Source organism: Myotis nattereri (assembly GCF_964212035.1).
Source record: "Myotis nattereri genome assembly, chromosome: 2".
In the NCBI taxonomy this organism is placed as follows: Eukaryota; Metazoa; Chordata; class Mammalia; order Chiroptera; family Vespertilionidae; genus Myotis; species Myotis nattereri.
This window is the reverse complement of record NC_138076.1, coordinates 160902916-160915037: the sequence shown is the minus strand read 5'-3', so window position 1 is coordinate 160915037 and position 12122 is coordinate 160902916. Positions and strand designations below refer to the sequence as shown.

The following is a 12122-nucleotide window of genomic DNA, read 5'->3' as shown; positions in this document are numbered from 1 at the left end:
TTAGGGTCCCTCTGGCTGGATTTGTGGGCTTTTCCGAGACTGGGAGATAGAGGACAGCCTCTGAGCCATAGTTTGTTTCCCTTGCAGACAAAACTAGGGAGCATAGAGGGGCCACCGCCCTGACCCCTTCCTTGCTGGCTGAGGACAGAGGCTCCTTTGTATCATGTTCTCTCCAAGAGAAGACACCCCGGGCCAGCCCCCGCCCTGGTCCCCCTAGCACTGCCCCTTCTTTCCCAGCAACCCTCGGCCTCCCCGGCTTCTGACCCAGCTGGCGAACCGCCCCGTATAACTGCAGCTATCACGGCCCGGACCCGCCCCTCTGGACGCAGCTCCAGGCCCCCTCACGGAGCGGGGTCCGAGGCCACGCGCGTAGCAGGCCCTGAGCGGAGAGCCAAAACCCCTGCACTCCGCCGCGGGCTGCTTTGCATCTCATTTGCATACCGAGCCGTTCGGCGGACGCAGACAGCGACCCTCCCCCACGCTGACCCGGCTCGGGTCCCCGCTCTGTCGGTCCCTTCCTTTGCACACGCCTCTCTCGTTAGCCCTCCTTTCAGACTTCGCCTTACTCCGCCAGCTCGGCCACCCATGCACCCCTCGCCGGCGGCCCCAGAGCAGCGAGAGCCTCGGCCCCAAATCCCCAGTCCCGACCACCCGGCCCTCCAGAAGACAATACTCCAATTCTCTGGGAAGTGGGAGAAACCAAGGCAAAGCGAGGGGGGCGCCGAGACCCCACCTGGGGCTCTGAAAGCTTCCCATTGTCGAGTCACCGCCCAAGTATTCAGAGACTTTTCCGCAAACCTCCTGTGCACCCAGGACCCTTCCCTGCTATGGTGGGTGGGGGGGTCTCCGCTCCCAGCCTCAAGCAGCAGGCAAACTGTGTTCCCCCCACACACAAGGGGAAGAGTTGGAGGGGCCCGCCCCGTGATGTCACCCCCGCCCTGTCCCCTTCCTCCACCCCCACCCCCCCAAGCTGGCTGCTTTTAGTTCACGGGGCTTGGGCTACGACTTGCAAGAGTTTAGGGGGCAACGAACTGAGTGGCCTTGGGGGTGCCGACGCCCGACAGCCGCCCGGACACCTAGGACCTCCGGGCAGGGATGCAGCTGGGGGTCTAGGGAAGCACTTCTACCCCCTTCCTCTCCTCAGCCTGGCAGGGTGGTGAGTAGTGAACACCCCCTCCCAAACCTCTCCTTGTTTGGGGTCCCTAGGCTTCCAAGAGAATTGAGGAGAGGAACCCCAGGGATTCCCCAAACCAACCCTCCAGCCTGTTAGGACCGTGATGTCCAGAAGGAGACAGCTGGAGGGATGTGGCTGCACCCACCCACCCCACTCCCACAGTGCCCCCATGCCAGCCCCTCCTTCGTGTGCTCCTCGCAGGAACCGAGTTCAAGTCCCACTGTCAGCCCCCAATCGCCTGGGGAAAGGGAGGGACAGGACAAGTCCCAGTGCCCTGAGGGGAGGAGCAGGAGGCTACCAGAACCGATCGTGGGCCAGGGGCCTGCTAATTCCATGGGGGTCCTTGGGGCTGGACGGGCCGGAGGCCCCTCCCCCAAAAGCTCCATCTCCCAAGAAGCAGAGGCTTGAAACCATGGCAAATGTGGATTCCTTGCCCCAAACTTTTTTGGTTCCTGCCACTCCCCCCTCTCCCCTGGGGTTGGAGCAGCCCGTCCAGAGACCCCACCCTTCTCTCCTCTTTCTGCTCCTTCTCCCCCTTTTATCAACCCCACCCTTCCTAGTCCAGTGTGGTCATACTGAGTCCCAGCTGCAGGTGGGGGCAAGCTTTCTTTTTGCAGCTGGAACAGGTTGCTGTAGTCCCATTAGTGCCCCTGGACTCCTCCCGCCACAGATCTTAGGACTTCCTACTCCTCCCATCCCACCCTGGAAAGTTAGGGGGCAAAAAAAGGTTCATCCCCTTATAAGATTTTCATTTACGTTTTAGTTAGTGTCCTTGTTGCAGAGGGTGGTGAAGAGCCAGCTGGCTCCCCTCGACCCAATCCTGTAAGTTTTTTTTAGTTACCCCAATAGGGCCATGCTCCCTCCGGAAATTGGGCTTTCTTCAAATGAAATAGAGGTACAAAGTCCTCAAAATTCATGGGCACCTGAGTTGCTGCCCCCTACTCCCTTGCAGGTTTCCCAAACCCCTCGAGACATTCATGGATGGATGAGAGGAGCTGACACTGACCTCCCCCTCTGTGACCACCTTCTCTTCCTGCCATGGAGGAAGCTTTGCTGCCCCTGGCCATGACCTCTGACCCCAGGCCCTTTAATCAACAACTCCCAGAGCCTCCAGACCCAAGATGTGTCTTGGAACCCCAGGACAATCCTGAACTGGCACCTGCCCTGGTGTGTGCTCTTTGCTGCTGCTTTGGAATCATCTACTGCTGCTTCGGTGAGGGCAGAGCCACGGTTCTGGGGGGCAGCTGCCCAAGGCTGTCCCCCTCAAGGATGCTGTTAACTTTCTCCTTTGCTCCTGGGCTACCTCTAGTACACTGTCAGGCAATGCCTACCTTCAGTGTGCCCATGCTGCTCTTGCCAGCTCTTGTTATTTATCTGCCCCCCATGCCCTCCAGCTGTGACCCCTGGCACTCTCGCCTGCCTTCCCCGTGCCTTCTACCTCAAAACTCCATTCCCAAATTATCATCCATGCTTAAGGCTTCTTCACCCTTCCCCAGTAACCTGAATCAGCCTAGGCTGATTTCTTCCCATCTACCATTCCTGGAAGGACTAGACCTTTTTTCTATACTTACTCCCCTCAATGCAGCCATCTTATCTCCTTCTTTCCCTCCCATCCCCTCACAGTTTCCGAGAAGTCTCTGCCCTCCCTGATATTATTCCTTTCTGCCTCTTGCCTTGAGATCCCTGGGTGTGCTGCTCCTGTCTTCTGCTCTTCTGCTCACCAGCAGTCATCCCTGTGGACTCCCCTCAGCCCTTCCTGCCTCTCAGTGCCTCCTGCCTCCCTTCCCAGGGTACCGCTGCTTCAAGGCAGTGATGTTTCTCTCCGGCCTGCTATCAGGAGCTCTGGTGATCTTTCTGCTATGCCACAAGGAGCGAGTGCTAGAGACACAGCTGAGCCTGGAGGTGAGCGCGGGCATTGCGCTGGGCATCGGACTCCTCTGCGGCCTGGTCACCATGCTGGTTCGCAGTGTTGGGCTCTTCCTGACTGGTCTCCTGCTAGGCCTAACCCTGGGCGCCGGGGCCCTGCTGGGCACCGAACCCATCTACCAACCGCCTTCAGCCTGGGTACCGGCTGGGGGGCTAGTGGGGCTGGCACTGCTGGGAGCCCTGTTCACGCTTCGGTGGCCACGTCCATTCACCATTCTGGGCACAGCCCTGCTGGGTGCTGCGGTGCTGGTGGCCTGTGCTGACTATTTCCTGGAAGGGCTGGCACTGGGCAGTCGGCTGGGCCAACGCTTGCAGGCACTTCCGGCCTTGCCTCCTCTCTGCTGGTATAGCTGGGTCTTGCTGGGGACTTGGCCGGCCCTGGGGGCCCTTGGGGCCCTGGCCCAGTGGAAGCTCATGGATGAGGAACATGGAGGCCACGCCAATGGTGAGTTAGTGCCATGGTACAGAAGCAGCCAGCCTGTGCCTTCTCATGTCCCCAAGTCCCGGACTTGAGGAGGGGAAGGGGGGAAGTACACTTGAGAGGAGAGAGGAGAATGGGGCAGGACGTTGAAAGGAAGTTAGAATTGGAGGAGCCAAAAGTCTGGGTAGGAATGAGAAGGAAAATTGTCAGGGGGAATGGGAAAGTTGTTTATTGGAGGCAGTTTATGGAAGATAATGAAGATCTCAGGAAAGTCCAGGAGGAAGAGAGTAGGAAGACTCCAAAGAAGAGTTTCTTTTAGAAGAACTGGGGGAAGGAGGGGATGAGGGGGACACAAGGTTTGATAGAGCCAGAACAAGATCAAATGGATTTCTCTAGAGAGTGAGTGTGTTTGGGGGTGGGATTTGGGGTCTAAAGAGGCCCCCCTCAGTCTGTATCGCCCCCTCCCAAGCAGTGGTCTTGAGCCACCAGCGAAGGCATCTCCAACTTCTTCGGATCCGTCAGCAAGAGGCCAAGTGGCGCCGGACCCCCCATGGGGTGGGGCTCTGTGAGGGCAGCTACCGGAGGCAGCTCCCCACCAACGCCCGGAGCCCTGCGGACAGTCTGGCTCCAGTGAGTGGTGGGGAGGGGGCATCCTGGGGGCTGGGGCAGAGGGCACATGGGATAGTCAGGGTGGGACGGGGACTGACCCAGGCCCTTCCTTCTGTCCTCTCTGCCCTGCGCCCCTCCAGAGTTATCTCCAGAGCCTTCGAGATCGCCAACTGGGACCAGGCAGCCAGGCCACAGCCCCCCACACCATCCTGGACCTGGATTCTGACTATGGTTCCACTATACCCCTCACCACACCTTCTGGTTCCACCCAGACCTGACCCTAAACCTCCACTGATACCCCATACCGCTAGCAAGGGCCTGGGAGCACTAGGTGGGCAGGACCTGAGCCCACAGGACTCACACACAGACTTCCCCACCTCTTAGACCTGGGGATGGAATCTGTGCTCCAACCTAGACCAGATCTGTAGGGATAGGTTTCAGAGACAGATACAGAGGAATCTTGGGGAGGGGAGAGGAATGGACGTATGAGTAGCTACGTCTGTCCAATAATAGAGGTGCCCTGCTCCCTAAAGTAACTGACTCCCTAATTCCCTCCAAGTCAAGGGGGGGGGGGGCTTACCCAGATAGCCTTTTATATACCGGCTTCAGTGTGCCACAAAATGGTAAAATAAGGGGTTTTGTTTCTGTAGGAACTGTAGAAAATCAGGAAGCCTCCTAAAGCACTTGATAGTTGTTTTTTTTTTAACGTGTCTTTATTGATTTTTAGAGAGAGAGGAATGGAGAAGGCATGGTGAGATAGAAACATCGATGAGAGAGAAGCATCAATCGGCTGCCTTCTGCACACCCCCTACCGGGAATCAAGCCCACAGTTGGGGCATGTGCCCTGACCTGAAATCAAACCAGCCACCTCTTGGTTCATAGGTTGATGCTTAACCACAGAGCCACACTGGCTGGGCACTTGATAGCTTTTGATGGGGAGAAGGGCACAGAGGAGCTCCAGGGTCCCCCAATCCCCAGGCTCCTCATTCGGGGGTAGTTGGATTCCTGATTAGCCTTTCCCCCCAGGCCCCATAGGCTCAGCCCCCTTCTCCTACCTCAGGGGGGGTATTGTCCTCCGTGGTGCTTCCCTGTCTCTTCTTGATGTGGGGAGGGCATGGGCGGTGCCTGGCTCAGCCCCCGCCTCTCCCAGAAGCTGGCTTCTTGCTCCAGGAGGGAGCCTTGGCCCACATGCCGGAGTGCTGCCCTTTGCCCAAAGGAGCCGGTCTGCGGGGCTGGATGGGAGACAAGTGCCTTCTCTGCCTTTCTTTGTAGGTGATGCTCATTTCTTCCTTAACCAGAACTTTGTCCCAGCCACTAGTCCATTCTAACTCTCCCCACTCTGACTCTCCCCCTCAAAGTCAGTTCCCTGATTCCCCCGACGGCATGAAGGAAGATATCGTGGAGGAAGATATATCCCTCTCCTAGGCGGCAAGGCTATGATGAGAGGGAGGAAGAACATGTGAATAAAGTGGCATTAATTAAACACTGAATCAGGGAGTCTGGCCTCTGTTGTTGCTGCTCTTTTGTTTCTTTGCATCCCAAAGCAAAGAGGTAGCCATGCTGACAAGTTCTCTGTCCACCAAAAATCTGATAAGGATTCCCTTAGCAGACTGGACTACTGTAGGAGCTACGCACACACACGCACACACACACACAGCCAGAGGAAGAGTTGTTCAGTCCTCTCTTATGAACATGGAGTTAGCCTTTATTAAGCACAAATGTGCCGGACACTGTCAGGCACTTCACATATAGTATTCCATTTAATGCAACAACCCTGCAGGATTGGTATTAACCTTATTTTGCAGATGGGAACTCTGAAGCTCAGCAAGGTTAACTAACTTGCTTAAGTCATAAAGCAGCCAATGTTATGCTCAAGGATTCCAAAACCCTTGCTCATTTTACTGGCCATGCTGCTGTTGTTTTTTTGCACTCCATCTAGGAAGAACAGGACCCAAGTATTCAGCTTCCCAGCTGTTGCCTCCTGTCAGGCCTGATTGACACCTCCTCTCTACCACTGTTTTCCAGAGAGTAGGTAACGCAGTTAGAAGTGCTATCTAGGATGAGAAGAAATGGATAGAGTTGGGGGCTGACCCAGAGCACAGGGGAATGGAGGTTAGAGCTGGGACATTTAGAGGTCTGAGGTCTATGGTCCATGTCCCTGCGGCAGCACCTGCAGTCCAGTGAGGAGATATTTGGTTGAGGCCTTAGGCCTCTGGGGGGATGACGTTGCCAGGGATTGTGTCTCTGGGTGAGTGGTCAGAGTTCAAGGTGATATCTATGGACAAGGAAGTGGTACCCAAGGTTGTTCCTGTGACTGAGTGGTCAGGGCCTGTGGCTAAGGGAGTGGTGTCTCCACCTGATGGGGTAGTGTCTGGGATTGGGGGACGACAGTGCATCCAGTTGTGGGCGATATCTCTGGGATAGCCCTTCGCTACTCGAAGCTGCCGGTTGAGCTGCCAATACTGTTTGCCCTTGAAGAAGTAGACGTGGCCATCCCGCCAACTCATAGCAGCTGAGAGCTGGTCTGGCACTCCTGTAAACAACCTCTTGATGGGTTTGGGGTAGTGGCTGAAGTCAGTTCGGGCCAGCTCATCCCACTGCCAGTATCCGGAGCCCTAGGCATGGGGTAGGTAAGGAAAAGAGGAGCATGAGCAGACAGCTTAGGGACCCCAGATACCTACCCTCTGTCCACAGCAGCTACAAAACTCCCTTTAGAAACAAGTCTTAGCTTCTCCGTGTGAAGTAGCCCACCCATCCTAAGAAGGGATTTGCCCTTGATTTGAAGTATGTACCTTAAAGAGGAACACCTTTTGGTTGACTGGCCAATAGAGAGCTGCATCCAGGTTGGGTGCTACCCTATTCAGCTTCTTGGGGAAGCCAGGAGATAACTTGAAATTGACGTAGCGCCACACCTTGTCTCCTGAGAACATACAAGAACATACAAGTCACCTCCGTCTTCAGCTGGTAGTTTTGGTTCCTCCTTTGCACCCTCTCAGAAACTTCTCACCGCTCCCTCCCCTTTATGGCTTCTTTGATGGTAGGCCCTCTCAGGTACGACACATAAACTAGTCCCTTTACCCTTAAAGAAGTAAATCCATTGTGTCCGAGGAGAGTAGACGGCAGCATCCAGGTTTCCTGGGAGTCCCTCCCAAAGAGCAGATGCTTGGAATAAGGGACCCAGCCCTGAGTCTGTCACAGTCCACACGTAGCTCCCCTTGAAGGCATAGGTCTTCCCACGGGGCCCTGAGAGCAAAGGTGTGTCAACAAATTAAAAAGACGGCCACCTCAGGCAGGCTGATAATTTTCCCTTCTCCCACAGCCTGATTCCTCAAAAATTCATCCAACTTTAGTTCAGTAAGATTAAGGAGACAGAGAAAGAGGACCCAGAGTTCAGCCTCTCCTTTGTTGTTCAGAGCAATTGAGGTCTGGTCCGCTTAGCAAAACTAAAACCTTGCAGATAACTGCTCCCCCTTGGGGGACCTCACTTTCCACCCCAGTGGCTTCCAAGTTATTCTTCCATGCAGGTATAATACCTTCTCTAATAGACATCCAGTTAATACAGTTTTCTCCATCTTGCTGTATTTCCAGATGTGGCTCTTACAGCAACTGAGGTAAATGCCTACCTGGCCCATCTTTAATTTAGCTCTGGACCCTCCCCCCCCCCCCTCCCCATGCCACATGCCTCTTTCTATGACCACTAACTCCTGCCTGCTCCTGCAGTGATCCTACGTCATTCCCATTTGTCCAGGTCTCAAGGTCAGCAGGCTGTCCTCACTGCTTGCCTATAGCCTGGAAGGGAAGGGCCTCACCCAACATTATGGCATCCAGTTCACCACTGCAGGGATCTGGCATAGGACTGGGTTCTGTGGGCACTTGGGGTACAATGAGTTCTGTCACTTCTTCCTCATCCTCTGTCTCAGGGTTCTTCTTGCCTGCAAGGTAATGTAATGCTGCTCAGAGAGAGAACTCTAACTCCTGACCTCCTCACTCCTCTGTAAGTTTGGCTCAGAGGCCCCATAGAGGTGGGGAAAGGGAATCCTAGAGAGTTTCCCTTGGTGGGAGGCAAGATCATATTGATGTTAGCAGGAGACATGTTTTGGTTTAGGACAGTGATGGCGAACCGATGACACGCGTGTCAGAGGTGACACGCGAACTCATTTGTTTGGTTGATTTTTCTTTGTTAAATGGCATTTAAATATATAAAATAAATATCAAAAATATAAGTCTTTGTTTTACTATGGTTGCAAATATCAAAACATTTCTACATGTAACACTGCACCAGAGTTAAGTTAGGGTTTTTCAAAATGCTGACACGCCGAGCTCAAAAGGTTTGCCATCACTGGTTTAGGAGGAAGGAGGTTTGTTGGAATATTCATTCTTCATCCCCAAGAATGGGTCTGAGGGGAGACAGGCCCCAAAGCAAGATTAGATGTGCAAGTGTCAGAAAAACAGTCCCTGAAAATAGAAGTCTGAACAACTGGGCGGGAGGAAGAGAAATAAGCTAAGCCATTTCCCTCAATGGAGCTTAGAACTGCCTCTTCACACCTGAAGATGCTTATCAGATTGACCCTCCTGATCACTAGGGGAGGGACTACCATAGAGAGCCTGGATCCCTGCCACATCATCAGGGTGCAGCTTGAAGTGGGGCCGGTAGCCAGAGTAGACAGGGGCCATGAGGGCTTGGGTATATCGGGAGTGCCCAAGCCCCAGGGCATGGCCCAGTTCGTGGGCCGCAATGATGCGAAGGTTCACGCCCTGGTAGGTCCTCTCAGTCCAGTGCTCATCTTCATCAAAGTGCACGCTGCCCAGCTCTGGAATGTCGGCATGCGCCAGGACCCTCCCTGGACAAAGGCAAAAGGTGGATAGGAAAGAGGTCAGAGCTCCTGTAATAAACTCCAATTACTCCATTCCCATAAAATCCCCCATCTTTGGTCACTGTCTCTTGGATACCTCGCTCTCTTCTTTCGGATTCCCTCGTCGCCACCCAGTTCTTACAGGGATGCCCATCACTCTGTTAAGTTACCCCCCCACCACTCTCTCCTCTGGCCCCGTCCTCTCTGGGTTGTGCCTTGAGCAGGGTCCAGCTGCTCCCCAAGGGGATGTTAGAAGGTGGTTAGAGAGTGTAGGGGTAGATGGGCACAGGGATCAGCCTAAACATTAAGGTTCCAGAGTCCATGGCTCAAGGGGACAGAGAAAATCTCAGAGGTCTGTTTGGTGAGAGCCAAGAGCTGGTACCTACCAGGCCCATCAAAGGTATTGGAGCAGTACGGGCTTTGGCGGCCATGAAAGGAGAGGCGGATGTCAGCCCAGCCAGCCTTCACCTCCCGGAAGGTCAGGGGGGCCACACTGCTCCAGTACTGGAAGGCTTGAAGCAGTGCTCCACGGGCCGTGTGGGGTGGGAGCGTGGAAGGCAGGTTCAAGATGCGGAAGGTCAGGTGCTTCTTTCTCCAGCGGCCTGGTTATTGGACCATGAAATAGATTAGAAACACAAATCCTTCTGCCAACCAGAGAGCTCTGCTGACTTTGTGCATTCACTCAGCAAAGCTATGTAACAACCCTCCAGCCATGTGATGGTCAATCAAGCGACCACCCATTCAGCACTGAGCTAGTCCAGGCTGTCCGTGCCACCTCTGCCTATCCCCCCTTTCCCAGGCTCAGGCCTCACCCAGCAGCAGATATTTAAGGGTCTTCTGATTGAAGGGGTCCTCCAGCCCACAACGGGGCTGACTCATGCGGGCCCTTGTGGCTTCATCCAGCTGACCTGAGACTGGAAGCTCAGACGCTTCCTGAAAAGCTCTGAAAAGAGGGAGAAGGGTAGGTCCAGCAAGGTAGTGGAATCTGGAATGACTGGGGGTCTGAGGAAAGCTCTTTGGCTCCGTACCGCCCAAAGTGATAGCCGAGAATCTCTGAAGCTGATGGGTTCACTCCCGTGTCCAGTTGCCATAAATTGGACTTTCTCTTTGCTCTGGAGTTATGGCAATATTCCAACCTTACCTCCCCATCTCCAGGCTCTTATTCGGGTAAGGTTCTCCTTGGTGTAACCTTCCCCTCACCCCACCACTGCAATCTAACTTGCTCTGCGTGCATGTCCTGATCCCCTGCTCTGAAGACTCTCCCACCACTGCTCCCACCTGAGGACCTGTCCTCTCTCAGACTTCTCCCCTCCTGGCTGGATACCACTCCCAGCCCAGCCTGCTCTGAGGCAACTTCATCCATCAGGCACTGCAGGCACCATGGCTTTTCAAGGGATTGTGAACAGATGTGAGACCAAAAAGAAAAAAATGATCCATTGGATCCAAAACATAAAAAGAAAACTTCAAAATAGAAATGAATGATGAATTAAATGTCTACAAAAAGGCAACAGCATGTCAACAACTCAAACCCAACTCAACTCAATTCATACTTTTACATATAAATTATACTTACTCTGGGATGCGACTCAATGTCAGTATTTGAATACCATGTGGAGCCTCCAAAGGAGTGTTCAGAGCCTCAGAAGATGCAATGGCTGCTGCTCATCTTTGAATCCCCATCGCACCCCGTGCCCACCACCCTCACAGTCATGACCACCCATTCCCTAGATCCCAGCATGGATTTGGGCCAGGCAGAGGTGGGTTTAGGGAGAGGAAGGGACAAGAAGAGGGAAAGGCCTTGCAACCTCAACCCTGACGCATGCGCTTTATGATCTCTCACCTCAGAGCCTCCATGATATCTTCTAGCCTGAAGTTATCAGGTCCTTCTAGGGGCTTCTGTAGGTACCCATATTGCAAAAGGTAATCCTATGACAGAGGCAGGGGTTAGCGGGGTAAAAGAGGGGGCTAGTCTCAGGGTAAAGCCTCTAAGTGACCTAACAGAACCATGTGGATAGGAGGGGACAGACGTGGAAGATGAAAGGAAAGGGGCTCCGGTGGAATAAGAGGGAGGAGAGGAAGATGGGCATGGATAGATCATGGAGTCGAGGAAGGAAGGGAAAGGCAGGCAGGTTGCGGTCAGGAGGGAGGCTTGGATGGGACATGGAACAGCACCCTAATTCCTCCCCTGACTGCGGTCCCTCTTGCCCAGGGGACTCACCACTGCTGCCTCCTTCTCTGCAGGCCCCAGGGCCCGGCCTGTGACTGTCATGGGAAGTAGGAAGCCCAGCCACAGCAGCCGCCAGTTCATGGTCCCACCACACAGGAGCTCCAGAGGCTGACTGTGGCCCCTGCCCTGAAATTTCTGGGAGCCTGAGAGAGCAAGGATGGGGGGCAGGGGCACTCCTGCCTCCAGTTCTTGGCACTTTCTAGCCTCTGGTCCTCTTTATAAAACATCAGGGGAACTGGGGGGAGTGGCAGTGGGAGGTGACTCAGCCCAGAGATATGTTGTAATTCACCATTAACCCCTGCCCTGCCAGAGGGCAGAGTCAAGAAGATCCCCCAACCAGGCCCAGAGTGTTCTGCTGCAGGTAGGAAGACTTTTCATACTGTTGTGGGGGCGGGGGTTGGGGGCGGCGCATTTTAGAAGGATGAGAAGCAGAATCTCTGCAGAGACTAAGGATAAGGACCACGGCCATCCCCTGGAGCTGGATATTCCTATGCCCCAGCAACCCTGGGGCAGCAAACTCCTCATCTTCAACCTTCATGCCCCCCTGTCTCCTCTGGAATGGGGGGTGAGGGGGTGGGGAGGAAGGTGAAGCTAAGAGGTAGAAAGCAGCTTAGGTGCTTGGATTTCAGGTGAAGGAATCAAGGATGAGGTCTTAGATATTTTTTGCCCCCAAGACCAAGTTGGAAATTTATGTTTGTTTGTTTTTTAAATATATTTTTATTGATTTCAGACAAGAAGTGGGAGGGAGAGAGAGATAGAGACACCAATGATGATAGAGAATCATTGATCGGCTGCCTCCTGCAGGCCCCCCACTGGGGATCGAGCCCAAAATTCCGGGCCTGTGCCCTTGACCAGAATCGAACCAGGGACCCTTCAGTCTGCAGGCCAACGCTCTATCCACTGAGCAAAACA

General features: G+C 54.2%; 2 protein-coding genes across 3 annotated transcripts; one reads left to right on the top strand and one right to left on the bottom strand.

Annotated features, from left to right (window-relative positions):
• Positions 1–2126: 2126 nt before the first annotated feature.
• Positions 2127–5618, top strand: LOC308536023 (transmembrane protein 198-like). 2 transcript variants are annotated; one of them, XR_013997324.1, is made up of 5 exons: positions 2127–2387; positions 2964–3545; positions 3994–4151; positions 4271–5398; positions 5489–5618. XR_013997324.1 is itself a non-coding variant. In XM_081115031.1 (4 exons), exons 1-4 carry the CDS (start codon positions 2213–2215, stop codon positions 4406–4408), a joined length of 1053 nt encoding a protein of 350 aa, XP_080971157.1. In that variant the 5' UTR covers positions 2127–2212; the 3' UTR covers positions 4409–5617. The 2 variants fall into 2 exon arrangements, 1 of the variants encoding a protein (XP_080971157.1); XM_081115031.1 differs by having other exon boundaries at positions 4271–5617.
• Positions 5619–5801: 183 nt separating this feature from the next.
• Positions 5802–11395, bottom strand: MMP19 (matrix metallopeptidase 19). Its single transcript, XM_081115021.1, has 9 exons — positions 11202–11395; positions 10824–10909; positions 9796–9926; positions 9370–9585; positions 8726–8971; positions 7940–8062; positions 7209–7373; positions 6923–7050; positions 5802–6745 (listed from the first exon to the last, which is right to left on the bottom strand). The coding sequence occupies exons 1-9, from the start codon at positions 11289–11291 to the stop codon at positions 6335–6337; spliced, it is 1596 nt and encodes a 531-aa protein (XP_080971147.1). The 5' UTR covers positions 11292–11395; the 3' UTR covers positions 5802–6334.
• Between the last annotated feature and the right edge of the window lie 727 nt (positions 11396–12122).

Bases quoted from the DNA above. Each gene is read 5' to 3' on its own strand.
- MMP19 (XM_081115021.1), bottom strand. From the start codon at position 11,291: ATGAACTGGCGGCTGCTGTGGCTGGGCTTCCTACTTCCCATGACAGTC. The intron at 9,586-9,795 runs GTGAGGCCTGAG...TCCAATAACCAG, and splicing joins CCTTAAATATCTGCTGCTGG to GCCGCTGGAGAAAGAAGCAC. The intron at 7,051-7,208 runs GTAAAGGGACTA...GTATGTTCTCAG, and splicing joins ATGGATTTACTTCTTTAAGG to GAGACAAGGTGTGGCGCTAC.
- LOC308536023 (XM_081115031.1), top strand. From the start codon at position 2,213: ATGGAGGAAGCTTTGCTGCCCCTGGCCATGACCTCTGACCCCAGGCCC. The intron at 3,546-3,993 runs GTGAGTTAGTGC...CCTCCCAAGCAG, and splicing joins ACATGGAGGCCACGCCAATG to TGGTCTTGAGCCACCAGCGA. The intron at 4,152-4,270 runs GTGAGTGGTGGG...GCGCCCCTCCAG, and splicing joins CTGCGGACAGTCTGGCTCCA to AGTTATCTCCAGAGCCTTCG.